The 26,990-nt window shown below is 53.1% G+C and overlaps 1 protein-coding gene across 1 annotated transcript; it reads left to right on the plus strand.

The window, feature by feature from the left end:
* The first annotated feature begins 235 nt into the window (after positions 1 to 235).
* On the plus strand, positions 236 to 25,867 carry EMG1 (EMG1 N1-specific pseudouridine methyltransferase). Its single transcript, XM_076056324.1, has 7 exons — positions 236 to 459; positions 1,176 to 1,277; positions 2,109 to 2,250; positions 3,358 to 3,416; positions 3,943 to 4,098; positions 25,239 to 25,372; positions 25,415 to 25,867. The coding sequence occupies exons 1-6, from the start codon at positions 310 to 312 to the stop codon at positions 25,350 to 25,352; spliced, it is 723 nt and encodes a 240-aa protein (XP_075912439.1). The 5' UTR covers positions 236 to 309; the 3' UTR covers positions 25,353 to 25,372; positions 25,415 to 25,867.
* The last annotated feature ends 1,123 nt before the right edge of the window (positions 25,868 to 26,990 follow it).

The raw sequence follows: 26,990 nt of genomic DNA on the forward strand, positions 1-26,990 counted from the left end.
AGACCCATAGACTCACCACACAGAGACCCATAGACTCACCACACAGAGACCCACAGACTCACCACACAGAGATTTCTAAATACGTAATTTTTAAATCAATATATACCGACGTCATCATGCAAGGGTGTCACCCAGCAAGTTGGCCCGCGATGACGTCACGACGCAGAATCCGTTACGCGGTAACGGCACGCAACATAGGCGTCATGCGGTGACGTCATTCCGCTGCGACCCAAATCGCTCACCCACGTGGGACGGAAGTGACGTCGCTACATCTGGCGGGGGCGAGGCCGGAAGTGGACACAAACCAAGATGGCTGCGCGCAGGAGGCCCCACGCCGCAGACGATGCCGAGGAGGCTTCAGAGGCGAAGATGCCGCGGCCGATCTCCGGGCGCGGCACCGCCAAGGGAGGGCGCCGTCTCGTGGTGGTGCTGGAGGGCGCCGCGCTCGAGACAGTCAAGGTGGGGGTGGTGGTGGTGGTGGTGGGGGTGGTGATGGTGGTGGGGGTGGTGGTGGTGGTGGTGATGGGGGTGGTGGTGGTGGTGGTGGGGGTGGTGGTGGTGGGGGTGGTGGTGGTGGGGGTGGTGGTGGTGATGGTGGTGGTGGTGGTGATGGTGGTGGTGGTGGTGATGGTGGTGGTGGTGGTGATGGTGGTGGTGGTGGTGGGGGTGGTGGTGGTGGTGGTGATGGTGGTGGTGGTGGTGATGGTGGTGGTGGTGGTGGGGGTGGTGGTGGTGGTGGTGATGGTGGTGGTGGGGGTGGTGATGGTGGTGGTGGTGGTGGGGGTGGTGGTGGTGGTGGTGGATGGTGGTGGGTGGTGGTGGTGGTGGTGGTGGTGGTGGTGGTGGTGGTGGAGGTGGTGGTGGGGTGATGGTGGTGGTGGTGGTGGTGGTGGTGGTGATGGTGGTGGTGGTGGTGGTGGTGGTGGTGGGGGTGGTGATGGTGGTGGGGGTGGTGGGGGTGGAGGTGGTGGTGGTGGGGGTGGTGGTGGTGGGGGTGGTGGTGGTGGGGGTGGTGGTGGTGATGGTGGTGGTGGTGGTGATGGTGGTGGTGGTGGTGATGGTGGATGTTAATGCTGATGACGCTGTTCCCCCCCCCCGTGCCCCCCCCCGTGCCCCCCCGTGCCCCCCCCGTGCCCCCCCCCGTGCCCCCCCCGTGCCCCCCCCGTGCCCCCCAGCAAGGGAAATCCTTCGAGCTGCTGAACTGCGACAAACACAAATCTGTGCTGAAGCGGCTGAAGCGAGACCCTGGTTCGGCACGGCCAGACATCACTCACCAGGTGAGTCACCCGCTGGGTGAGTCACCCACCAGGTGAGTCACCCACCAGGTGAGTCACCCACCAGGTGAGTCACCCACCAGGTGAGTCACTCACCGGGTGAGTCACCCACCAGGTGAGTCACCCACCGGGTGAGTCGCTCACCGGTTGAGTCACCCACCAGGTGAGTCACTCACCAGGTGAGTCACTCACCAGGTGAGTCACCCACCGGGTGAGTCACCCACCGGGTGAGTCCATCTATGCGGAGTTCTCACCATACACACACGCACTCACCCACTAACTCATTCACTCACCCACCCACCCATTCACCCAACCAGCAACCAGTCATACATCCACTCACCCACTCACTCAACCACCCACACACTCACTCACCTGCCCACTCACCCACACACCCACCCACTCACCCACCCACTCACCCGCCCACACACTCACTCACCTGCCCACTCACCCACACACCCACCCACTCACCCACCCACTCACTCACTCACCCACCCACTCACTCACCTGCCCACATGCACTCACACACCCACTCACTCACCCACTCACCCACTCACCCACCCACTCACCCACCCACTCACCCACCCACCCACCCACTCACTCACCCACCCACTCACCCACCCACCCACTCACCCACCCACTCACCCACTCACCCACCCACCCACTCACCTGCCCACACACACACTGACTCACACAAACAGACCCGGTGCCGGCCTTCGTAGCCGGCGGGCCAGCCACCGCTGCCTGCCAGCTCCCGGCACTTGCCCCGACGCTCCGTTGAAGGCTTCGCGGCGTGCGGGGAATCTTTGTCTGTGGCGGGGTTGGTCTGACGAGCAGTGCCTGCTGATGCTGCTGGACAGTCCCCTGAACCGCGCTGGGATGCTCCAGGTGTTCATCCACACAGCCAGCAATGTGCTCATCCAGGTGAACCCGCAGACACGGATCCCTCGCACGTTCGACCGATTCTGTGGCCTCATGGGTGAGTCGCTCGGTTGGTCGGTCGCCCGCCTACCCACTCACTCACTCACCAACTGAATCACTCACTCACTAACCCACTCACTCACACACCCACTCACTCACACACTCACTCACCCACTCACCCACTCACACACTCACCCACTCACTCACCTACCCACCCACTCACTAAATCACTCACTCACACACTCACTAAATCATCCACTCACTCACCCACTCACTCACCAACTGAATCACTCACTCACTAAATCATCCACCCACTCACTCACCCACTCACTCACCCACCCACCCACTCACACACCCACCCACTCACTCACCCACCCACTCACCCACCCACTCACTCACCCACCCACTCACCCACTCACTCACCCGCTCACTCACTCAGCCACTCACCCACCCACTCACCCACCCACCCACTCACTCACCCGCTCACTCACCCACCCACTCACCCACCCACTCACCCACCCGCTCACTCACCCGCTCACTCACCCACCCACTCACCCACCCACTAACCCACCCACCCACTCACTCACCCGCTCACTCACCCACCCACTCACCCACCCACTCACCCACCCACTCACCCACCCACCCACTCACTCACCCGCTCACTCACTCACCCACTCACCCACTCACCCACCAAATCATCCACTCACCCACTCACTCACCCACCCACTCACCCACTCACCCACCCACTCACCCACCCACTCACCCACCCACTCACCCACCCACTCACTCACCCGCTCACTCACTCACCCACTCACCCACTCACCCACCAAATCATCCACGCACTCACTCACCCACCCACCCAGCCACCCACCCACCCACTCACCCACTCACTCACCCACTCACTCACCCACCCACTCACTCACCCACCAAATCATCCACTCACCCACCCACCCACTCACCCACCCACTCACTCACCCACCCACCCACTCACCCACCCACCCACCCACTCACCCACCCACCCACTCACCCACCCACCCACTCACCCACCCACCCACTCACCCACTCACCCACCCACTCACCCACCCACCCACTCACCCACCCACCCATCCACTCACTCACCCACCCACCCATCCACTCACTCTGATGTCTCCCTTCTACCCCACAGTTCAGCTGTTGCACAAACTCAGCGTGCGAGCCTCTGATGGGCCACAGAAGCTTCTCAGGGTGAGTTCATCACCCCCCACTACCCCCCACTACCCCCCACCACCCCCCACCACCCCCCACTACCCCCCACCACCCCCCACCACCCCCCACTACCCCCCACTACCTCCCACCACCCCCACTACCCCCCACCACCCCCCACTACCCCCACCACACCCAAAATCCACACCACCACACCCACACAACCCACCACACCACTACCCCCACCACATCCACCACCCCCACCCACACCACCACACCCACCCACACCACTACACCCACCACACCCACACACAACCTACACCACCACACCACACACACCCACCCACCCACACCCACCCACACCCACCCACACCCACCCACACAACCCACCACACACACCCACCCCTCCCCCCACCACCCCCCACCACACCACCCACCCACCCACACCCACACCACACCCACCCACCCACCACACCCACCACACCCACACCCCTCCCCCCACCACACCACACACCCACACCCCTCCCCCCACTACTCACCACCACTCCTCCCCCCACCCCCCCCACAGGTGATCAAGAACCCTGTAAGTGAGCACCTCCCCGTGGGCTGCCCCAAGGTGTCCACGTCGTTTCAGGGCGAGCCCCTAACCCCACGTGATCTGCTGCCGCCGCTACCCAGCGACGAGCCAATTGTGGTGGTCATTGGAGCCTTCGCACACGGAGCGGTGAGACGTCTGGGGGGTAGTGGGGGGGGTAGTGGGGGGGGGGTGGTAGTGGGGGGGTGGTAGTGAACACCCACCCACGTGTGAGTCTATGGGTCTGTGTGTGGTGAGTCTATGGGTGTCTGTGTGATGAGTCTATGGGTCTCTGTGTGATGAGTCTATGGGTGTCTGTGTGATGAGTCTATGGGTCTCTGTGTGGTGGGTCTCTGTGTGGTGAGTCTATGGGTCTCTGTGTGGTGAGTCTATGGGTTTCTGTGTGGTGAGTCTATGGGTCTCTGTGTGATGAGTCTATGGGTCTCTGTGTGGTGAGTCTATGGGTCTCTGTGTGGTGAGTTTATGGGTCTCTGTGTGGTGAGTCTATGGGTCTCTGTGTGGTGGGTCTCTGTGTGGTGAGTCTATGGGTCTCTGTGTGGTGAGTCTATGGGTTTCTGTGTGGTGAGTCTATGGGTCTCTGTGTGATGAGTCTATGGGTCTCTGTGTGGTGAGTCTATGGGTCTCTGTGTGGTGAGTCTATGGGTCTCTGTGTGGTGGGTCTCTGTGTGGTGAGTCTATGGGTCTCTGTGTGGTGAGTCTATGGGTTTCTGTGTGGTGAGTCTATGGGTCTCTGTGTGATGAGTCTATGGGTCTCTGTGTGGTGAGTCTATGGGTCTCTGTGTGGTGAGTTTATGGGTCTCTGTGTGGTGAGTCTATGGGTCTCTGTGTGGTGGGTCTCTGTGTGGTGAGTCTATGGGTCTCTGTGTGGTGAGTCTATGGGTTTCTGTGTGGTGAGTCTATGGGTCTCTGTGTGATGAGTCTATGGGTCTCTGTGTGGTGAGTCTATGGGTCTCTGTGTGGTGAGTCTATGGGTCTCTGTGTGTGGTGAGTCTATGGGTCTCTGTGTGGTGAGTCTATGGGTCTCTGTGTGGTGAGTCTATGGGTCTCTGTGTGGTGATGAGTCTATGGGTCTCTGTGTGATGAGTCTATGGGTCTCTGTGTGGTGAGTCTATGGGTCTCTGTGTGGTGAGTCTATGGGTCTCTGTGTGGTGATTCTATGGGTCTCTGTGTGATGAGTCTATGGGTCTCTGTGTGAGTGAGTCTATGGGTCTCTGTGTGGTGAGTCTATGGGTCTCTGTGTGATGAGTCTATGGGTCTCTGTGTGGTGAGTCTATGGGTGTCTCTGTGTGGTGAGTCTATGGGTCTCTGTGTGGTGAGTCTATGGGTCTCTGTGTGTGGTGAGTCTGTGGGTCTCTGTGTGGTGAGTCTATGGGTCTCTGTGTGATGAGTATATGGGTCTCTGTGTGGTGAGTCTATGGGTCTCTGTGTGATGAGTCTATGGGTCTCTGTGTGATGAGTCTATGGGTCTCTGTGTGATTCGTATATGGGTCTCTGTGTGGTGAGTCTATGGGTCTCTGTGTGATGAGTCTATGGGTCTCTGTGTGGTGAGTCTATGGGTCTCTGTGTGGTGAGTTTATGGGTCTCTGTGTGGTGAGTCTATGGGTCTCTGTGTGGTGAGTCTATGGGTTTCTGTGTGGTGAGTCTATGGGTCTCTGTGTGATGAGTCTATGGGTCTCTGTGTGGTGAGTCTATGGGTCTCTGTGTGGTGAGTCTATGGGTCTCTGTGTGTGGTGAGTCTATGGGTCTCTGTGTGGTGAGTCTATGGGTCTCTGTGTGGTGAGTCTATGGGTCTCTGTGTGGTGATGAGTCTATGGGTCTCTGTGTGATGAGTCTATGGGTCTCTGTGTGGTGAGTCTATGGGTCTCTGTGTGGTGAGTCTATGGGTCTCTGTGTGGTGATTCTATGGGTCTCTGTGTGAGTGAGTCTATGGGTCTCTGTGTGGTGAGTCTATGGGTCTCTGTGTGATGAGTCTGTGGGTCTCTGTGTGGTGAGTCTATGGGTGTCTCTGTGTGGTGAGTCTATGGGTCTCTGTGTGGTGAGTCTATGGGTCTCTGTGTGTGGTGAGTCTGTGGGTCTCTGTGTGGTGAGTCTATGGGTCTCTGTGTGATGAGTCTATGGGTCTCTGTGTGATTCGTATATGGGTCTCTGTGTGGTGAGTCTATGGGTCTCTGTGTGATGAGTCTATGGGTCTCTGTGTGGTGAGTCTATGGGTCTGTGTGTGGTGAGTCTATGGGTCTCTGTGTGGTGAGTCTATGGGTCTCTGTGTGGTGAGTCTATGGGTCTCTGTGTGGTGATGAGTCTATGGGTCTCTATACTGAGTCTATGGGTCTCTGTGTGATGAGTCTATGGGTCTCTGTGTGAGTGAGTCTATGGGTCTCTGTGTAGTGAGTCTGTGGGTCTCTGTGTGGTGAGTCTATGGGTCTCTGTGTGGTGAGTCTATGGGTCTCTGTGTGGTGAGTCTATGGGTCTCTGTGTGGTGAGTCTGTGGGTCTCTGTGTGGTGAGTCTATGGGTCTCTGTGTGTGGTGAGTCTGTGGGTCTCTGTGTGGTGAGTCTATGGGTCTCTGTGTGGTGAGTCTATGGGTCTCTGTGGTGAGTCTATGGGTCTCTGTGTGGTGAGTCTATGGGTCTCTGTGTGTGGTGAGTCTATGGGTCTCTGTGTGTGGTGAGTCTATGGGTCTCTGTGTGGTGAGTCTATGGGTCTCTGTGTGTGGTGAGTCTATGGGTCTCTGTGTAATGAGTCTATGTGTCTCTGTGTGATGAGTCTATGGGTCTCTGTGTGATGAGTTTGTGGGTCTCTGTGTGGTGAGTCTGTGGGTCTCTGTGTGGTGAGTCTATGGGTTTGTGTGGTGAGTCTATGGGTCTCTGTGGTGAGTCTATGGGTCTCTGTGTGGTGAGTCTATGGGTCTCTGTGTGTGGTGAGTCTATGGGTCTCTGTGTGGTGAGTCTATGGGTCTCTGTGTGGTGAGTCTATGGGTCTCTGTGTAATGAGTCTATGTGTCTCTGTGTGATGAGTCTATGGGTCTCTGTGTGATGAGTTTGTGGGTCTCTGTGTGGTGAGTCTGTGGGTCTCTGTGTGGTGAGTCTATGGGTTTGTGTGGTGAGTCTATGGGTCTCTGTGGTGAGTCTATGGGTCTCTGTGTGGTGAGTCTATGGGTCTCTGTGTGTGGTGAGTCTATGGGTCTCTGTGTGGTGAGTCTATGGGTCTCTGTGTGGTGAGTCTATGGGTCTCTGTGTGGTGAGTCTATGGGTCTGTGTGTGGTGAGTCTATGGGTCTCTGTGTGGTGAGTCTATGGGTCTCTATACTGAGTCTATGGGTCTCTGTGGTGAGTCTATGGGTCTCTGTGTGGTGAGTCTATGGGTCTCTGTGTGATGAGTCTATGGGTCTCTGTGTGGTGAGTCTATGGGTCTGTGTGTGGTGAGTCTATGGGTCTCTGTGTGGTGAGTCTATGGGTCTCTGTGTGGTGATGAGTCTATGGGTCTCTGTGTGATGAGTCTATGGGTCTCTATACTGAGTCTATGGGTCTCTGTGTGATGAGTCTATGGGTCTCTGTGTGAGTGAGTCTATGGGTCTCTGTGTAGTGAGTCTGTGGGTCTCTGTGTGGTGAGTCTATGGGTCTCTGTGTGGTGAGTCTATGGGTCTCTGTGTGGTGAGTCTATGGGTCTCTGTGTGGTGAGTCTGTGGGTCTCTGTGTGGTGAGTCTATGGGTCTCTGTGTGTGGTGAGTCTGTGGGTCTCTGTGTGGTGAGTCTATGGGTCTCTGTGTGGTGAGTCTATGGGTCTCTGTGGTGAGTCTATGGGTCTCTGTGTGGTGAGTCTATGGGTCTCTGTGTGTGGTGAGTCTATGGGTCTCTGTGTGGTGAGTCTATGGGTCTCTGTGTGTGGTGAGTCTATGGGTCTCTGTGTAATGAGTCTATGTGTCTCTGTGTGATGAGTCTATGGGTCTCTGTGTGATGAGTTTGTGGGTCTCTGTGTGGTGAGTCTATGGGTCTCTGTGGTGAGTCTATGGGTCTCTGTGTGGTGAGTCTATGGGTCTCTGTGTGTGGTGAGTCTATGGGTCTCTGTGTGGTGAGTCTATGGGTCTCTGTGTGGTGAGTCTATGGGTCTCTGTGTGGTGAGTCTATGGGTCTGTGTGTGGTGAGTCTATGGGTCTCTGTGTGGTGAGTCTATGGGTCTCTATACTGAGTCTATGGGTCTCTGTGGTGAGTCTATGGGTCTCTGTGTGGTGAGTCTATGGGTCTCTGTGTGATGAGTCTATGGGTCTCTGTGTGGTGAGTCTATGGGTCTGTGTGTGGTGAGTCTATGGGTCTCTGTGTGGTGAGTCTATGGGTCTCTGTGTGGTGAGTCTATGGGTCTCTGTGTGGTGATGAGTCTATGGGTCTCTGTGTGATGAGTCTATGGGTCTCTATACTGAGTCTATGGGTCTCTGTGTGATGAGTCTATGGGTCTCTGTGTGAGTGAGTCTATGGGTCTCTGTGTAGTGAGTCTGTGGGTCTCTGTGTGGTGAGTCTATGGGTCTCTGTGTGGTGAGTCTATGGGTCTCTGTGTGGTGAGTCTATGGGTCTCTGTGTGGTGAGTCTGTGGGTCTCTGTGTGGTGAGTCTATGGGTCTCTGTGTGTGGTGAGTCTGTGGGTCGCTGTGTGGTGAGTCTATGGGTCTCTGTGTGGTGAGTCTATGGGTCTCTGTGGTGAGTCTATGGGTCTCTGTGTGGTGAGTCTATGGGTCTCTGTGTGTGGTGAGTCTATGGGTCTCTGTGTGGTGAGTCTATGGGTCTCTGTGTGTGGTGAGTCTATGGGTCTCTGTGTAATGAGTCTATGTGTCTCTGTGTGATGAGTCTATGGGTCTCTGTGTGATGAGTTTGTGGGTCTCTGTGTGGTGAGTCTGTGGGTCTCTGTGTGGTGAGTCTATGGGTTTGTGTGGTGAGTCTATGGGTCTCTGTGGTGAGTCTATGGGTCTCTGTGTGGTGAGTCTATGGGTCTCTGTGTGTGGTGAGTCTATGGGTCTCTGTGTGGTGAGTCTATGGGTCTCTGTGTGGTGAGTCTATGGGTCTCTGTGTAATGAGTCTATGTGTCTCTGTGTGATGAGTCTATGGGTCTCTGTGTGATGAGTTTGTGGGTCTCTGTGTGGTGAGTCTGTGGGTCTCTGTGTGGTGAGTCTATGGGTTTGTGTGGTGAGTCTATGGGTCTCTGTGGTGAGTCTATGGGTCTCTGTGTGGTGAGTCTATGGGTCTCTGTGTGTGGTGAGTCTATGGGTCTCTGTGTGGTGAGTCTATGGGTCTCTGTGTGGTGAGTCTATGGGTCTCTGTGTGGTGAGTCTATGGGTCTGTGTGTGGTGAGTCTATGGGTCTCTGTGTGGTGAGTCTATGGGTCTCTATACTGAGTCTATGGGTCTCTGTGGTGAGTCTATGGGTCTCTGTGTGGTGAGTCTATGGGTCTGTGTGTGGTGAGTCTATGGGTCTCTGTGTGGTGAGTCTATGGGTCTCTGTGTGTGGTGAGTCTATGGGTCTCTGTGTGGTGAGTCTATGGGTCTGTGTGTGGTGAGTCTATGGGTCTCTGTGTGGTGAGTCTATGGGTCTCTGTGTGGTGAGTCTATGGGTCTCTGTGTGATGAGTCTATGGGTCTCTGTGTGGTGAGTCTATGGGTCTCTTTGTGGTGAGTCTATGGGTATCTGTGTGGTGAGTCTATGGGTCTCTATACTGAGTCTATGGGTCTCTGTGTGGTGAGTCTATGGGTCTCTGTGTGATGAGTATATGGGTCTCTGTGTGGTGAGTCTATGGGTCTCTGTGTAGTGAGTCTATGGGTCTCTGTGTGGTGAGTCTATGGGTCTTTGTGTGATGAGTCTATGGGTCTCTGTGTGGTGAGTCTGTGGGTCTCTGTGTGTGGTGAGTCTATGGGTCTCTGTGTGATGAGTCTATGGGTCTCTGTGTGGTGAGTCTGTGGGTCTTTGTGTGATGAGTCTATGGGTCTCTGTGTGGTGAGTCTGTGGGTCTCTGTGTGTGGTGAGTCTATGGGTCTCTGTGTGATGAGTCTATGGGTCTCCGTGTGGTGAGTCTGTGGGTCTCTGTGTGGTGAGTCTGTGGGTCTCTGTGTGGTGAGTCTGTGGGTCTCTGTGTGGTGAGTCTGTGGGTCTCTGTGTGGTGAGTCTGTGGGTCTGTGTGATGAGTCTATGGGTCTCTGTGTGGTGAGTCTATGGGTCTCTGTGTGATGAGTCTATGGGTCTCTGTGTGGTGAGTCTATTGGTCTCTGTGTGGTGAGTCTATGGGTCTCTGTGTGGTGAGTCTATGGGTCTCTATACTGAGTCTATGGGTCTCTGTGTGATGAGTCTATGGGTCTCTGTGTGATGAGTATATGGGTCTCTGTGTGGTGAGTCTATGGGTCTCTGTGTGGTGAGTCTATGGGTCTCTGTGTAGTGAGTCTATGGGTCTCTGTGTGGTGAGTCTATGGGTCTTTGTGTGATGAGTCTATGGGTCTCTGTGTGGTGAGTCTGTGGGTCTCTGTGTGTGGTGAGTCTATGGGTCTCTGTGTGATGAGTCTATGGGTCTCTATACTGAGTCTATGGGTCTCTGTGTGATGAGTCTATGGGTCTCTGTGTGAGTGAGTCTATGGGTCTCTGTGTAGTGAGTCTGTGGGTCTCTGTGTGGTGAGTCTATGGGTCTCTGTGTGGTGAGTCTATGGGTCTCTGTGTGGTGAGTCTATGGGTCTCTGTGTGGTGAGTCTATGGGTCTCTGTGTGGTGAGTCTGTGGGTCTCTGTGTGGTGAGTCTATGGGTCTCTGTGTGTGGTGAGTCTGTGGGTCTCTGTGTGGTGAGTCTATGGGTCTCTGTGTGGTGAGTCTATGGGTCTCTGTGGTGAGTCTATGGGTCTCTGTGTGGTGAGTCTATGGGTCTCTGTGTGTGGTGAGTCTATGGGTCTCTGTGTGGTGAGTCTATGGGTCTCTGTGTGTGGTGAGTCTATGGGTCTCTGTGTAATGAGTCTATGTGTCTCTGTGTGATGAGTCTATGGGTCTCTGTGTGATGAGTTTGTGGGTCTCTGTGTGGTGAGTCTATGGGTCTCTGTGGTGAGTTTATGGGTCTCTGTGTGGTGAGTCTATGGGTCTCTGTGTGTGGTGAGTCTATGGGTCTCTGTGTGGTGAGTCTATGGGTCTCTGTGTGGTGAGTCTATGGGTCTCTGTGTGGTGAGTCTATGGGTCTGTGTGTGGTGAGTCTATGGGTCTCTGTGTGGTGAGTCTATGGGTCTCTATACTGAGTCTATGGGTCTCTGTGGTGAGTCTATGGGTCTCTGTGTGGTGAGTCTATGGGTCTCTGTGTGATGAGTCTATGGGTCTCTGTGTGGTGAGTCTATGGGTCTGTGTGTGGTGAGTCTATGGGTCTCTGTGTGGTGAGTCTATGGGTCTCTGTGTGGTGAGTCTATGGGTCTCTGTGTGGTGAGTCTATGGGTCTCTGTGTGGTGATGAGTCTATGGGTCTCTGTGTGATGAGTCTATGGGTCTCTATACTGAGTCTATGGGTCTCTGTGTGATGAGTCTATGGGTCTCTGTGTGAGTGAGTCTATGGGTCTCTGTGTAGTGAGTCTGTGGGTCTCTGTGTGGTGAGTCTATGGGTCTCTGTGTGGTGAGTCTATGGGTCTCTGTGTGGTGAGTCTATGGGTCTCTGTGTGGTGAGTCTGTGGGTCTCTGTGTGGTGAGTCTATGGGTCTCTGTGTGTGGTGAGTCTGTGGGTCTCTGTGTGGTGAGTCTATGGGTCTCTGTGTGGTGAGTCTATGGGTCTCTGTGGTGAGTCTATGGGTCTCTGTGTGGTGAGTCTATGGGTCTCTGTGTGTGGTGAGTCTATGGGTCTCTGTGTGGTGAGTCTATGGGTCTCTGTGTGTGGTGAGTCTATGGGTCTCTGTGTAATGAGTCTATGTGTCTCTGTGTGATGAGTCTATGGGTCTCTGTGTGATGAGTTTGTGGGTCTCTGTGTGGTGAGTCTGTGGGTCTCTGTGTGGTGAGTCTATGGGTTTGTGTGGTGAGTCTATGGGTCTCTGTGGTGAGTCTATGGGTCTCTGTGTGGTGAGTCTATGGGTCTCTGTGTGTGGTGAGTCTATGGGTCTCTGTGTGGTGAGTCTATGGGTCTCTGTGTGGTGAGTCTATGGGTCTCTGTGTAATGAGTCTATGTGTCTCTGTGTGATGAGTCTATGGGTCTCTGTGTGATGAGTTTGTGGGTCTCTGTGTGGTGAGTCTGTGGGTCTCTGTGTGGTGAGTCTATGGGTTTGTGTGGTGAGTCTGGGTCTCTGTGGTGAGTCTATGGGTCTCTGTGTGGTGAGTCTATGGGTCTCTGTGTGTGGTGAGTCTATGGGTCTCTGTGTGGTGAGTCTATGGGTCTCTGTGTGGTGAGTCTATGGGTCTCTGTGTGGTGAGTCTATGGGTCTGTGTGTGGTGAGTCTATGGGTCTCTGTGTGGTGAGTCTATGGGTCTCTATACTGAGTCTATGGGTCTCTGTGGTGAGTCTATGGGTCTCTGTGTGGTGAGTCTATGGGTCTCTGTGTGGTGAGTCTATGGGTCTCTGTGTGGTGAGTCTATGGGTCTCTGTGTGTGGTGAGTCTATGGGTCTCTGTGTGGTGAGTCTATGGGTCTGTGTGTGGTGAGTCTATGGGTCTCTGTGTGGTGAGTCTATGGGTCTCTGTGTGGTGAGTCTATGGGTCTCTGTGTGATGAGTCTATGGGTCTCTGTGTGGTGAGTCTATGGGTCTCTTTGTGGTGAGTCTATGGGTATCTGTGTGGTGAGTCTATGGGTCTCTATACTGAGTCTATGGGTCTCTGTGTGGTGAGTCTATGGGTCTCTGTGTGATGAGTATATGGGTCTCTGTGTGGTGAGTCTATGGGTCTCTGTGTAGTGAGTCTATGGGTCTCTGTGTGGTGAGTCTATGGGTCTTTGTGTGATGAGTCTATGGGTCTCTGTGTGGTGAGTCTGTGGGTCTCTGTGTGTGGTGAGTCTATGGGTCTCTGTGTGATGAGTCTATGGGTCTCTGTGTGGTGAGTCTGTGGGTCTCTGTGTGGTGAGTCTGTGGGTCTCTGTGTGGTGAGTCTGTGGGTCTCTGTGTGGTGAGTCTGTGGGTCTGTGTGATGAGTCTATGGGTCTCTGTGTGGTGAGTCTATGGGTCTCTGTGGTGAGTCTATGGGTCTCTGTGTGGTGAGTCTATGGGTCTCTGTGGTGAGTCTATGGGTCTCTGTGTGGTAAGTCTATGGGTCTCTGTGTGTGGTGAGTCTATGGGTCTCTGTGTGGTGAGTCTATGGGTCTCTGTGTGGTGAGTCTATGGGTCTCTGTGTGGTGAGTCTATGGGTCTGTGTGTGGTGAGTCTATGGGTCTCTGTGTGGTGAGTCTATGGGTCTCTATACTGAGTCTATGGGTCTCTGTGGTGAGTCTATGGGTCTCTGTGTGGTGAGTCTATGGGTCTCTGTGTGATGAGTCTATGGGTCTCTGTGTGGTGAGTCTATGGGTCTGTGTGTGGTGAGTCTATGGGTCTCTGTGTGGTGAGTCTATGGGTCTCTGTGTGGTGAGTCTATGGGTCTCTGTGTGGTGATGAGTCTATGGGTCTCTGTGTGATGAGTCTATGGGTCTCTATACTGAGTCTATGGGTCTCTGTGTGATGAGTCTATGGGTCTCTGTGTGAGTGAGTCTATGGGTCTCTGTGTAGTGAGTCTGTGGGTCTCTGTGTGGTGAGTCTATGGGTCTCTGTGTGGTGAGTCTATGGGTCTCTGTGTGGTGAGTCTATGGGTCTCTGTGTGGTGAGTCTGTGGGTCTCTGTGTGGTGAGTCTATGGGTCTCTGTGTGTGGTGAGTCTGTGGGTCGCTGTGTGGTGAGTCTATGGGTCTCTGTGTGGTGAGTCTATGGGTCTCTGTGGTGAGTCTATGGGTCTCTGTGTGGTGAGTCTATGGGTCTCTGTGTGTGGTGAGTCTATGGGTCTCTGTGTGGTGAGTCTATGGGTCTCTGTGTGTGGTGAGTCTATGGGTCTCTGTGTAATGAGTCTATGTGTCTCTGTGTGATGAGTCTATGGGTCTCTGTGTGATGAGTTTGTGGGTCTCTGTGTGGTGAGTCTGTGGGTCTCTGTGTGGTGAGTCTATGGGTTTGTGTGGTGAGTCTATGGGTCTCTGTGGTGAGTCTATGGGTCTCTGTGTGGTGAGTCTATGGGTCTCTGTGTGTGGTGAGTCTATGGGTCTCTGTGTGGTGAGTCTATGGGTCTCTGTGTGGTGAGTCTATGGGTCTCTGTGTAATGAGTCTATGTGTCTCTGTGTGATGAGTCTATGGGTCTCTGTGTGATGAGTTTGTGGGTCTCTGTGTGGTGAGTCTGTGGGTCTCTGTGTGGTGAGTCTATGGGTTTGTGTGGTGAGTCTATGGGTCTCTGTGGTGAGTCTATGGGTCTCTGTGTGGTGAGTCTATGGGTCTCTGTGTGTGGTGAGTCTATGGGTCTCTGTGTGGTGAGTCTATGGGTCTCTGTGTGGTGAGTCTATGGGTCTCTGTGTGGTGAGTCTATGGGTCTGTGTGTGGTGAGTCTATGGGTCTCTGTGTGGTGAGTCTATGGGTCTCTATACTGAGTCTATGGGTCTCTGTGGTGAGTCTATGGGTCTCTGTGTGTGGTGAGTCTATGGGTCTCTGTGTGGTGAGTCTATGGGTCTGTGTGTGGTGAGTCTATGGGTCTCTGTGTGGTGAGTCTATGGGTCTCTGTGTGGTGAGTCTATGGGTCTCTGTGTGATGAGTCTATGGGTCTCTGTGTGGTGAGTCTATGGGTCTCTTTGTGGTGAGTCTATGGGTATCTGTGTGGTGAGTCTATGGGTCTCTATACTGAGTCTATGGGTCTCTGTGTGGTGAGTCTATGGGTCTCTGTGTGATGAGTATATGGGTCTCTGTGTGGTGAGTCTATGGGTCTCTGTGTAGTGAGTCTATGGGTCTCTGTGTGGTGAGTCTATGGGTCTTTGTGTGATGAGTCTATGGGTCTCTGTGTGGTGAGTCTGTGGGTCTCTGTGTGTGGTGAGTCTATGGGTCTCTGTGTGATGAGTCTATGGGTCTCCGTGTGGTGAGTCTGTGGGTCTCTGTGTGGTGAGTCTGTGGGTCTCTGTGTGGTGAGTCTGTGGGTCTCTGTGTGGTGAGTCTGTGGGTCTCTGTGTGGTGAGTCTGTGGGTCTGTGTGATGAGTCTATGGGTCTCTGTGTGGTGAGTCTATGGGTCTCTGTGTGATGAGTCTATGGGTCTCTGTGTGGTGAGTCTATTGGTCTCTGTGTGGTGAGTCTATGGGTCTCTGTGTGGTGAGTCTATGGGTCTCTATACTGAGTCTATGGGTCTCTGTGTGATGAGTCTATGGGTCTCTGTGTGATGAGTATATGGGTCTCTGTGTGGTGAGTCTATGGGTCTCTGTGTGGTGAGTCTATGGGTCTCTGTGTAGTGAGTCTATGGGTCTCTGTGTGGTGAGTCTATGGGTCTTTGTGTGATGAGTCTATGGGTCTCTGTGTGGTGAGTCTGTGGGTCTCTGTGTGTGGTGAGTCTATGGGTCTCTGTGTGATGAGTCTATGGGTCTCTATACTGAGTCTATGGGTCTCTGTGTGATGAGTCTATGGGTCTCTGTGTGAGTGAGTCTATGGGTCTCTGTGTAGTGAGTCTGTGGGTCTCTGTGTGGTGAGTCTATGGGTCTCTGTGTGGTGAGTCTATGGGTCTCTGTGTGGTGAGTCTATGGGTCTCTGTGTGGTGAGTCTATGGGTCTCTGTGTGGTGAGTCTGTGGGTCTCTGTGTGGTGAGTCTATGGGTCTCTGTGTGTGGTGAGTCTGTGGGTCTCTGTGTGGTGAATCTATGGGTCTCTGTGTGGTGAGTCTATGGGTCTCTGTGGTGAGTCTATGGGTCTCTGTGTGGTGAGTCTATGGGTCTCTGTGTGTGGTGAGTCTATGGGTCTCTGTGTGGTGAGTCTATGGGTCTCTGTGTGTGGTGAGTCTATGGGTCTCTGTGTAATGAGTCTATGTGTCTCTGTGTGATGAGTCTATGGGTCTCTGTGTGATGAGTTTGTGGGTCTCTGTGTGGTGAGTCTATGGGTCTCTGTGGTGAGTCTATGGGTCTCTGTGTGGTGAGTCTATGGGTCTCTGTGTGTGGTGAGTCTATGGGTCTCTGTGTGGTGAGTCTATGGGTCTCTGTGTGGTGAGTCTATGGGTCTCTGTGTGGTGAGTCTATGGGTCTGTGTGTGGTGAGTCTATGGGTCTCTGTGTGGTGAGTCTATGGGTCTCTATACTGAGTCTATGGGTCTCTGTGGTGAGTCTATGGGTCTCTGTGTGGTGAGTCTATGGGTCTCTGTGTGATGAGTCTATGGGTCTCTGTGTGGTGAGTCTATGGGTCTGTGTGTGGTGAGTCTATGGGTCTCTGTGTGGTGAGTCTATGGGTCTCTGTGTGGTGAGTCTATGGGTCTCTGTGTGGTGAGTCTATGGGTCTCTGTGTGGTGATGAGTCTATGGGTCTCTGTGTGATGAGTCTATGGGTCTCTATACTGAGTCTATGGGTCTCTGTGTGATGAGTCTATGGGTCTCTGTGTGAGTGAGTCTATGGGTCTCTGTGTAGTGAGTCTGTGGGTCTCTGTGTGGTGAGTCTATGGGTCTCTGTGTGGTGAGTCTATGGGTCTCTGTGTGGTGAGTCTATGGGTCTCTGTGTGGTGAGTCTGTGGGTCTCTGTGTGGTGAGTCTATGGGTCTCTGTGTGTGGTGAGTCTGTGGGTCTCTGTGTGGTGAGTCTATGGGTCTCTGTGTGGTGAGTCTATGGGTCTCTGTGGTGAGTCTATGGGTCTCTGTGTGGTGAGTCTATGGGTCTCTGTGTGTGGTGAGTCTATGGGTCTCTGTGTGGTGAGTCTATGGGTCTCTGTGTGTGGTGAGTCTATGGGTCTCTGTGTAATGAGTCTATGTGTCTCTGTGTGATGAGTCTATGGGTCTCTGTGTGATGAGTTTGTGGGTCTCTGTGTGGTGAGTCTGTGGGTCTCTGTGTGGTGAGTCTATGGGTTTGTGTGGTGAGTCTATGGGTCTCTGTGGTGAGTCTATGGGTCTCTGTGTGGTGAGTCTATGGGTCTCTGTGTGTGGTGAGTCTATGGGTCTCTGTGTGGTGAGTCTATGGGTCTCTGTGTGGTGAGTCTATGGGTCTCTGTGTAATGAGTCTATGTGTCTCTGTGTGATGAGTCTATGGGTCTCTGTGTGATGAGTTTGTGGGTCTCTGTGTGGTGAGTCTGTGGGTCTCTGTGTGGTGAGTCTATGGGTTTGTGTGGTGAGTCTATGGGTCTCTGTGGTGAGTCTATGGGTCTCTGTGTGGTGAGTCTATGGGTCTCTGTGTGTGGTGAGTCTATGGGTCTCTGTGTGGTGAGTCTATGGGTCTCTGTGTGGTGAGTCTATGGGTCTCTGTGTGGTGAGTCTATGGGTCTGTGTGTGGTGAGTCTATGGGTCTCTGTGTGGTGAGTCTATGGGTCTCTATACTGAGTCTATGGGTCTCTGTGGTGAGTCTATGGGTCTCTGTGTGGTGAGTCTATGGGTCTCTGTGTGGTGAGTCTATGGGTCTCTGTGTGGTGAGTCTATGGGTCTCTGTGTGTGGTGAGTCTATGGGTCTCTGTGTGGTGAGTCTATGGGTCTGTGTGTGGTGAGTCTATGGGTCTCTGTGTGGTGAGTCTATGGGTCTCTGTGTGGTGAGTCTATGGGTCTCTGTGTGATGAGTCTATGGGTCTCTGTGTGGTGAGTCTATGGGTCTCTTTGTGGTGAGTCTATGGGTATCTGTGTGGTGAGTCTATGGGTCTCTATACTGAGTCTATGGGTCTCTGTGTGGTGAGTCTATGGGTCTCTGTGTGATGAGTATATGGGTCTCTGTGTGGTGAGTCTATGGGTCTCTGTGTAGTGAGTCTATGGGTCTCTGTGTGGTGAGTCTATGGGTCTTTGTGTGATGAGTCTATGGGTCTCTGTGTGGTGAGTCTGTGGGTCTCTGTGTGTGGTGAGTCTATGGGTCTCTGTGTGATGAGTCTATGGGTCTCTGTGTGGTGAGTCTGTGGGTCTCTGTGTGGTGAGTCTGTGGGTCTCTGTGTGGTGAGTCTGTGGGTCTCTGTGTGGTGAGTCTGTGGGTCTGTGTGATGAGTCTATGGGTCTCTGTGTGGTGAGTCTATGGGTCTCTGTGTGATGAGTCTATGGGTCTCTGTGTGGTGAGTCTATTGGTCTCTGTGTGGTGAGTCTATGGGTCTCTGTGTGGTGAGTCTATGGGTCTCTATACTGAGTCTATGGGTCTCTGTGTGATGAGTCTATGGGTCTCTGTGTGATGAGTATATGGGTCTCTGTGTGGTGAGTCTATGGGTCTCTGTGTAGTGAGTCTATGGGTCTCTGTGTGGTGAGTCTATGGGTCTTTGTGTGATGAGTCTATGGGTCTCTGTGTGGTGAGTCTGTGGGTCTCTGTGTGTGGTGAGTCTATGGGTCTCTGTGTGATGAGTCTATGGGTCTCTGTGTGGTGAGTCTGTGGGTCTCTGTGTGGTGAGTCTGTGGGTCTCTGTGTGGTGAGTCTATGGGTCTCTGTGGTGAGTCTATGGGTCTCTGTGTGGTGAGTCTATGGGTCTCTGTGTGTGGTGAGTCTATGGGTCTCTGTGTGGTGAGTCTATGGGTCTCTGTGTGTGGTGAGTCTATGGGTCTCTGTGTAATGAGTCTATGTGTCTCTGTGTGATGAGTCTATGGGTCTCTGTGTGATGAGTTTGTGGGTCTCTGTGTGGTGAGTCTGTGGGTCTCTGTGTGGTGAGTCTATGGGTTTGTGTGGTGAGTCTATGGGTCTCTGTGGTGAGTCTATGGGTCTCTGTGTGGTGAGTCTATGGGTCTCTGTGTGTGGTGAGTCTATGGGTCTCTGTGTGGTGAGTCTATGGGTCTCTGTGTGGTGAGTCTATGGGTCTCTGTGTAATGAGTCTATGTGTCTCTGTGTGATGAGTCTATGGGTCTCTGTGTGATGAGTTTGTGGGTCTCTGTGTGGTGAGTCTGTGGGTCTCTGTGTGGTGAGTCTATGGGTTTGTGTGGTGAGTCTATGGGTCTCTGTGGTGAGTCTATGGGTCTCTGTGTGGTGAGTCTATGGGTCTCTGTGTGTGGTGAGTCTATGGGTCTCTGTGTGGTGAGTCTATGGGTCTCTGTGTGGTGAGTCTATGGGTCTCTGTGTGGTGAGTCTATGGGTCTGTGTGTGGTGAGTCTATGGGTCTCTGTGTGGTGAGTCTATGGGTCTCTATACTGAGTCTATGGGTCTCTGTGGTGAGTCTATGGGTCTCTGTGTGGTGAGTCTATGGGTCTCTGTGTGGTGAGTCTATGGGTCTCTGTGTGGTGAGTCTATGGGTCTCTGTGTGTGGTGAGTCTATGGGTCTCTGTGTGGTGAGTCTATGGGTCTGTGTGTGGTGAGTCTATGGGTCTCTGTGTGGTGAGTCTATGGGTCTCTGTGTGGTGAGTCTATGGGTCTCTGTGTGATGAGTCTATGGGTCTCTGTGTGGTGAGTCTATGGGTCTCTTTGTGGTGAGTCTATGGGTATCTGTGTGGTGAGTCTATGGGTCTCTATACTGAGTCTATGGGTCTCTGTGTGGTGAGTCTATGGGTCTCTGTGTGATGAGTATATGGGTCTCTGTGTGGTGAGTCTATGGGTCTCTGTGTAGTGAGTCTATGGGTCTCTGTGTGGTGAGTCTATGGGTCTTTGTGTGATGAGTCTATGGGTCTCTGTGTGGTGAGTCTGTGGGTCTCTGTGTGTGGTGAGTCTATGGGTCTCTGTGTGATGAGTCTATGGGTCTCTGTGTGGTGAGTCTGTGGGTCTCTGTGTGGTGAGTCTGTGGGTCTCTGTGTGGTGAGTCTGTGGGTCTCTGTGTGGTGAGTCTGTGGGTCTGTGTGATGAGTCTATGGGTCTCTGTGTGGTGAGTCTATGGGTCTCTGTGTGATGAGTCTATGGGTCTCTGTGTGGTGAGTCTATTGGTCTCTGTGTGGTGAGTCTATGGGTCTCTGTGTGGTGAGTCTATGGGTCTCTATACTGAGTCTATGGGTCTCTGTGTGATGAGTCTATGGGTCTCTGTGTGATGAGTATATGGGTCTCTGTGTGGTGAGTCTATGGGTCTCTGTGTAGTGAGTCTATGGGTCTCTGTGTGGTGAGTCTATGGGTCTTTGTGTGATGAGTCTATGGGTCTCTGTGTGGTGAGTCTGTGGGTCTCTGTGTGTGGTGAGTCTATGGGTCTCTGTGTGATGAGTCTATGGGTCTCTGTGTGGTGAGTCTGTGGGTCTCTGTGTGGTGAGTCTGTGGGTCTCTGTGTGGTGAGTCTGTGGGTCTCTGTGTGGTGAGTCTATGGGTCTCTGTGTGGTGAGGCTATGGGTCTCTGTGATGAGTCTCTGGGTCTCTGTGTGGTGAGTCTATTGGTCTCTGTGTGGTGAGTCTATGGGTATCTGTGTGGTGAGTCTGTGGGTCTCTGTGTGGTGAGTCTATGGGTCTCTGTGTGGTGAGTCTGTGGGTCTCTGTGTGGTGAGTCTGTGGGTCTCTGTGTGATGAGTCTATTGGTCTCTGTGTGGTGAGTCTATGGGTCTCTGTGTTGAGTCTATGGGTATCTGTGTGGTGAGTCTATGGGTCTCTGTGTGGTGAGTCTATGGGTCTCTGTGTGGTGAGTCTATGGGTCTCTGTGTGGTGAGTCTATGGGTCTCTGTGTGGTGATTCTATGGGTCTCTGTGTGATGAGTCTGTGGGTCTCTGTATGGTGAGTCTATGTGTCTCTGTGTGGTGAGTCTATGGGTCTCTGTGTGGTGAGTCTGTGGGTCTCTGTGTGGTGAGTCTATGGGTCTCTGTGTGGTGAGTCTGTGGGTCTCTGTGTGTGGTGAGTCTATGGGTCTCTGTGTGGTGAGTCTATGGGTCTCTGTGTGATGAGTCTATGGGTCTCTGTGTGGTGAGTCTATGGGTGTCTCTGTGTGGTGAGTCTATGGGTCTCTGTGTGGTGAGTCTATGGGTCTCTGTGTGTGGTGAGTCTATGGGTCTTTGTGTGATGAATCTATGGGTCTCTGTGTGATGAGTATATGGGTCTCTGTGTGGTGAATCTATGGGTCTCTATACTGAGTCTATGGGTCTCTGTGTGATGAGTCTATGGGTCTCTGTGTGATGAGTATATCGGTTTCTGTGTGGTGAGTCTATGGGTCTCTGTGTAGTGAGTCTATGGGTCTCTGTGTGGTGAGTCTATGGGTCTCTGTGTGGTGAGTCTATGGGTCTCTCTGTAATGAGTCTATGGGTCTCTGTGTGGTGAGTCTGTGGGTCTCTGTGTGTGGTGAGTCTATGGGTCTCTGTGTGATGAGTCTATGGGTCTCTGTGTGGTGAGTCTGTGGGTCTCTGTGTGGTGAGTCTGTGGGTCTCTGTGTGGTGAGTCTGTGGGTCTCTGTGTGGTGAGTCTGTGGGTCTCTGTGTGGTGAGTCTATGGGTCTCTGTGTGGTGAGTCTATGGGTCTCTGTGTGATGAGTCTATGGGTCTCTGTGTGGTGAGTCTGTGGGTCTCTGTGTGTGGTGAGTCTATGGGTCTCTGTGTGATGAGTCTATGGGTCTCTGTGTGGTGAGTCTGTGGGTCTCTGTGTGGTGAGTCTGTGGGTCTCTGTGTGGTGAGTCTGTGGGTCTCTGTGTGGTGAGTCTGTGGGTCTCTGTGTGGTGAGTCTGTGGGTCTCTGTGTGATGAGTCTATGGGTCTCTGTGTGGTGAGTCTATTGGTCTCTGTGTGGTGAGTCTATGGGTCTCTGTGTGGTGAGTCTATGGGTCTCTATACTGAGTCTATGGGTCTCTGTGTGATGAGTCTATGGGTCTCTGTGTGATGAGTATATGGGTCTCTGTGTGGTGAGTCTATGGGTCTCTGTGTAGTGAGTCTGGGTCTCTGTGTGGTGAGTCTATGGGTCTTTGTGTGATGAGTCTATGGGTCTCTGTGTGGTGAGTCTATGGGTCTGTGTGTGGTGAGTCTATGGGTCTCTGTGTGGTGAGTCTATGGGTCTCTGTGTGGTGAGTCTATGGGTCTCTGTGTGATGAGTCTATGGGTCTCTGTGTGGTGAGTCTATGGGTCTCTTTGTGGTGAGTCTATGGGTATCTGTGTGGTGAGTCTATGGGTCTCTATACTGAGTCTATGGGTCTCTGTGTGGTGAGTCTATGGGTCTCTGTGTGATGAGTATATGGGTCTCTGTGTGGTGAGTCTATGGGTCTCTGTGTAGTGAGTCTATGGGTCTCTGTGTGGTGAGTCTATGGGTCTTTGTGTGATGAGTCTATGGGTCTCTGTGTGGTGAGTCTGTGGGTCTCTGTGTGTGGTGAGTCTATGGGTCTCTGTGTGATGAGTCTATGGGTCTCTGTGTGGTGAGTCTGTGGGTCTCTGTGTGGTGAGTCTGTGGGTCTCTGTGTGGTGAGTCTGTGGGTCTCTGTGTGGTGAGTCTGTGGGTCTGTGTGATGAGTCTATGGGTCTCTGTGTGATGAGTATATGGGTCTCTGTGTGGTGAGTCTATGGGTCTCTGTGTAGTGAGTCTATGGGTCTCTGTGTGGTGAGTCTATGGGTCTTTGTGTGATGAGTCTATGGGTCTCTGTGTGGTGAGTCTGTGGGTCTCTGTGTGTGGTGAGTCTATGGGTCTCTGTGTGATGAGTCTATGGGTCTCTGTGTGGTGAGTCTGTGGGTCTCTGTGTGTTGAGTCTGTGGGTCTCTGTGTGGTGAGTCTGTGGGTCTCTGTGTGGTGAGTCTATGGGTCTCTGTGTGGTGAGGCTATGGGTCTCTGTGATGAGTCTCTGGGTCTCTGTGTGGTGAGTCTATTGGTCTCTGTGTGGTGAGTCTATGGGTATCTGTGTGGTGAGTCTGTGGGTCTCTGTGTGGTGAGTCTATGGGTCTCTGTGTGGTGAGTCTGTGGGTCTCTGTGTGGTGAGTCTGTGGGTCTCTGTGTGATGAGTCTATTGGTCTCTGTGTGGTGAGTCTATGGGTCTCTGTGTTGAGTCTATGGGTATCTGTGTGGTGAGTCTATGGGTCTCTGTGTGGTGAGTCTATGGGTCTCTGTGTGGTGAGTCTATGGGTCTCTGTGTGGTGAGTCTATGGGTCTCTGTGTGGTGATTCTATGGGTCTCTGTGTGATGAGTCTGTGGGTCTCTGTATGGTGAGTCTATGTGTCTCTGTGTGGTGAGTCTATGGGTCTCTGTGTGGTGAGTCTGTGGGTCTCTGTGTGGTGAGTCTATGGGTCTCTGTGTGGTGAGTCTGTGGGTCTCTGTGTGTGGTGAGTCTATGGGTCTCTGTGTGGTGAGTCTATGGGTCTCTGTGTGATGAGTCTATGGGTCTCTGTGTGGTGAGTCTATGGGTGTCTCTGTGTGGTGAGTCTATGGGTCTCTGTGTGGTGAGTCTATGGGTCTCTGTGTGTGGTGAGTCTATGGGTCTTTGTGTGATGAATCTATGGGTCTCTGTGTGATGAGTATATGGGTCTCTGTGTGGTGAATCTATGGGTCTCTATACTGAGTCTATGGGTCTCTGTGTGATGAGTCTATGGGTCTCTGTGTGATGAGTATATCGGTTTCTGTGTGGTGAGTCTATGGGTCTCTGTGTAGTGAGTCTATGGGTCTCTGTGTGGTGAGTCTATGGGTCTCTGTGTGGTGAGTCTATGGGTCTCTCTGTAATGAGTCTATGGGTCTCTGTGTGGTGAGTCTGTGGGTCTCTGTGTGTGGTGAGTCTATGGGTCTCTGTGTGATGAGTCTATGGGTCTCTGTGTGGTGAGTCTGTGGGTCTCTGTGTGGTGAGTCTGTGGGTCTCTGTGTGGTGAGTCTGTGGGTCTCTGTGTGGTGAGTCTGTGGGTCTCTGTGTGGTGAGTCTATGGGTCTCTGTGTGGTGAGTCTATGGGTCTCTGTGTGATGAGTCTATGGGTCTCTGTGTGGTGAGTCTGTGGGTCTCTGTGTGTGGTGAGTCTATGGGTCTCTGTGTGATGAGTCTATGGGTCTCTGTGTGGTGAGTCTGTGGGTCTCTGTGTGGTGAGTCTGTGGGTCTCTGTGTGGTGAGTCTGTGGGTCTCTGTGTGGTGAGTCTATTGGTCTCTGTGTGGTGAGTCTATGGGTCTCTGTGTGGTGAGTCTATGGGTCTCTATACTGAGTCTATGGGTCTCTGTGTGATGAGTCTATGGGTCTCTGTGTGATGAGTCTATGGGTCTCTGTGTGATGAGTATATGGGTCTCTGTGTGGTGAGTCTATGGGTCTCTGTGTAGTGAGTCTGGGTCTCTGTGTGGTGAGTCTATGGGTCTTTGTGTGATGAGTCTATGGGTCTCTGTGTGGTGAGTCTGTGGGTCTCTGTGTGTGGTGAGTCTATGGGTCTCTGTGTGATGAGTCTATGGGTCTCTGTGTGGTGAGTCTGTGGGTCTCTGTGTGGTGAGTCTGTGGGTCTCTGTGTGGTGAGTCTGTGGGTCTCTGTGTGGTGAGTATGTGGGTCTCTGTGTGATGAGTCTATGGGTCTCTGTGTGGTGAGTCTATGGGTCTCTGTGTGGTGAGTCTATGGGTCTCTGTGTGGTGAGTCTATGGGTCTCTGTGTGGTGAGTCTATGGGTCTCTCTGTGTGGTGAGTCTATGGGTCTCTGTGTGGTGAGTCTATGGGTCTTTGTGTGATGAGTCTATGGGTCTCTGTGTGGTGAGTCTATGGGTCTCTCTGTGTGGTGAGTCTATGGGTTTCTGTGTGGTGAGTCTATGGGTCTCTGTGTGATGAGTCTATGGGTCTCTGTGTGGTGAGTCTATGGGTCTCTGTGTGGTGAGTCTATTGGTCTCTGTGTGGTGAGTCTATGGGTCTCTGTGTGGTGAGTCTATGGGTCTCTGTGTGGTGAGTCTGTGGGTCTCTGTGTGGTGAGTCTATGGGTCTCTGTGTGGTGAGTCTATGGGTCTCTGTGTGGTGAGTCTGTGGGTCTCTGTGTGGTGAGTCTATGGGTCTCTGTGTGGTGAGTCTATGTGGGTCTGTGTGTGTCTGTCTATGCTGAGTCTCTGTGTGTCTGTGTGTGTCTCTGTGTGTTTCTGTGTGTCTCTATGTTCTATGCTGAGTCTCTGTGTGAGTCTCTGTGTCTGTGTGTGTGTCTCTGTGTGTCTGTGTCTCTGTATGTGTCTCTGTGTCTCACTGTGTGTCTCACTGTGTCTCTATGTCTCTGTGTCTCAGTGTGTCTCACTGTGTGTCTCACTGTCTGTGTGTCCCACCAGGTGAGTGTGTGTCTCTATGTCTCTGTGTCTGTCTCTCTGTGTCTCTGTGTCTCTGTGTGTCTGTGTCTCACGGTGTCTCTCTGTGTGTCTCTCTGTGTGTGTCCCACCAGGTGAGTGTGGACTACACCGAGCGGACCGTCTCCATCTCGAGCTATCCGCTCTCAGCCGCCCTCACCTGCAGCAAACTCTGCAGTGCCTGTGAGGAGGTTTGGGGCGTGCAGTGACCCCCACCTCGACCCCCCACCTTGACCCCCCCACCTCGACCCCCCACCTTGACCCCCCCCACCTCGACCCCCCACCTTGACCCCCCCCACCTTGACCCCCCCCACCTCGACCCCCCACCTTGACCCCCCACCCTGACCCCCGACCAATCACACGCAGCCGCCACCCCGGACGTTTAGGTTGAACTTTGACACCCCCCCCACCCACCTCCCGCACCCCCGAGCCTTCTACCTGACCTCTGACCCCGAGGTTTAACCGTGACCACTGACCCCCAGTTTCACTGAATTCTGACCCCCCCCCCCCGAGTCTTGACCGTGACCTCTGACCTCGAGTCTTGACTGTGAACTCTGACCCAAACTCTTGACCGTGACCTGTGACCTCGAGTCTTGACTGTGAACTCTGACCCAAATTCTTGACCGTGACCTCTGACCCCCAAGGGGATGCTGTAGGAGTGGTGGTGGTGATGCAGGAAGTTTGTAACTTGTTGTAGTTTTAATAAAATAACACACTCATAGAACAGGCGTGTACACCTAGACCACTCACTTGTGTTAGAGTGTGTGTCTGTGTGTGTGTAGTCTGTCTGTGTTTGTGTGTAGTGTGTCTGTCTGTGTGTGTCTGTGTGTAGTGTGTGTCTGTGTGTGTAGTCTGTGTCTGTGTGTCTGTGTGTGTGTCTGTGTATGTGTGTGTCTGTGTGTGTGTCTGTGTATGTGTGTGTCTGTGTATGTGTGTGTCTGTGTGTAGTGTGTGCCTGTCTGTGTGTCTGTCTGTGTGTCTGTGTGTGTATGGTGTTTGTCTAAACAACAATTGAAGCAATTCGCCACTAAGTGGAGGGAGGAGACGTCATTCCGCGCGCCCGTGCCAGGCTAAGTGCACTTTGTGGTGTGGGGTTGGTGTGACTCACCTCATCAACACCACCACTCACTCACCTCGTCAACACCACCACTCTCTCACCTCGTCAACACCACCACTCTCTCACCTCGTCAACACCACCACTCTCACACCTCGTCAACAGCATCACTCTCACACCTCGTCAACAGCATCACTCTCACACCTCGTCAACAGCATCACTCTCACACCTCGTCAACAGCATCACTCTCACACCTCGTCAACAGCATCACTCTCACACCTCGTCAACAGCATCACTCTCACACCTCGTCAACAGCATCACTCTCACACCTCGTCAACAGCATCACTCTCACACCTCGTCAACACCATCACTCTCACACCTCGTCAACACCATCACTCTCACACCTCGTCAACACCATCACTCTCACACCTCGTCAACACCATCACTCTCACACCTCGTCAACACCATCACTCTCACACCTCGTCAACACCATCACTCTCACACCTCGTCAACACCATCACTCTCACACCTCGTCAACACCATCACTCTCACACCTCGTCAACACCATCACTCTCACACCTCGTCAACACCATCACACCTCGTCAACACCATCACACCTCGTCAACACCATCACACCTCGTCAACACCATCACACCTCGTCAACACCATCACACCTCGTCAACACCATCACACCTCGTCAACACCATCACACCTCGTCAACACCATCACACCTCGTCAACACCATCACACCTCGTCAACACCATCACACCTCGTCAACACCATCACACCTCGT

Source organism: Petromyzon marinus, chromosome 75 (genome assembly GCF_048934315.1).
Source record: "Petromyzon marinus isolate PM22_M1 ecotype Great Lakes invasive population chromosome 75, UKy_Petmar_22M1.pri1.0, whole genome shotgun sequence".
Lineage (NCBI taxonomy): Eukaryota > Metazoa > Chordata > Hyperoartia > Petromyzontiformes > Petromyzontidae > Petromyzon > Petromyzon marinus.

Excerpts from the sequence above, each read along its gene's own strand:
- EMG1 (XM_076056324.1), top strand. The coding sequence starts at position 310 with ATGGCTGCGCGCAGGAGGCCCCACGCCGCAGACGATGCCGAGGAGGCT. Across the intron at positions 3,417-3,942 it reads GGCCACAGAAGCTTCTCAGG|GTGATCAAGAACCCTGTAAG; the intron begins GTGAGTTCATCA and ends CCCCCCCCACAG. Across the intron at positions 4,099-25,238 it reads GAGCCTTCGCACACGGAGCG|GTGAGTGTGGACTACACCGA; the intron begins GTGAGACGTCTG and ends GTGTCCCACCAG.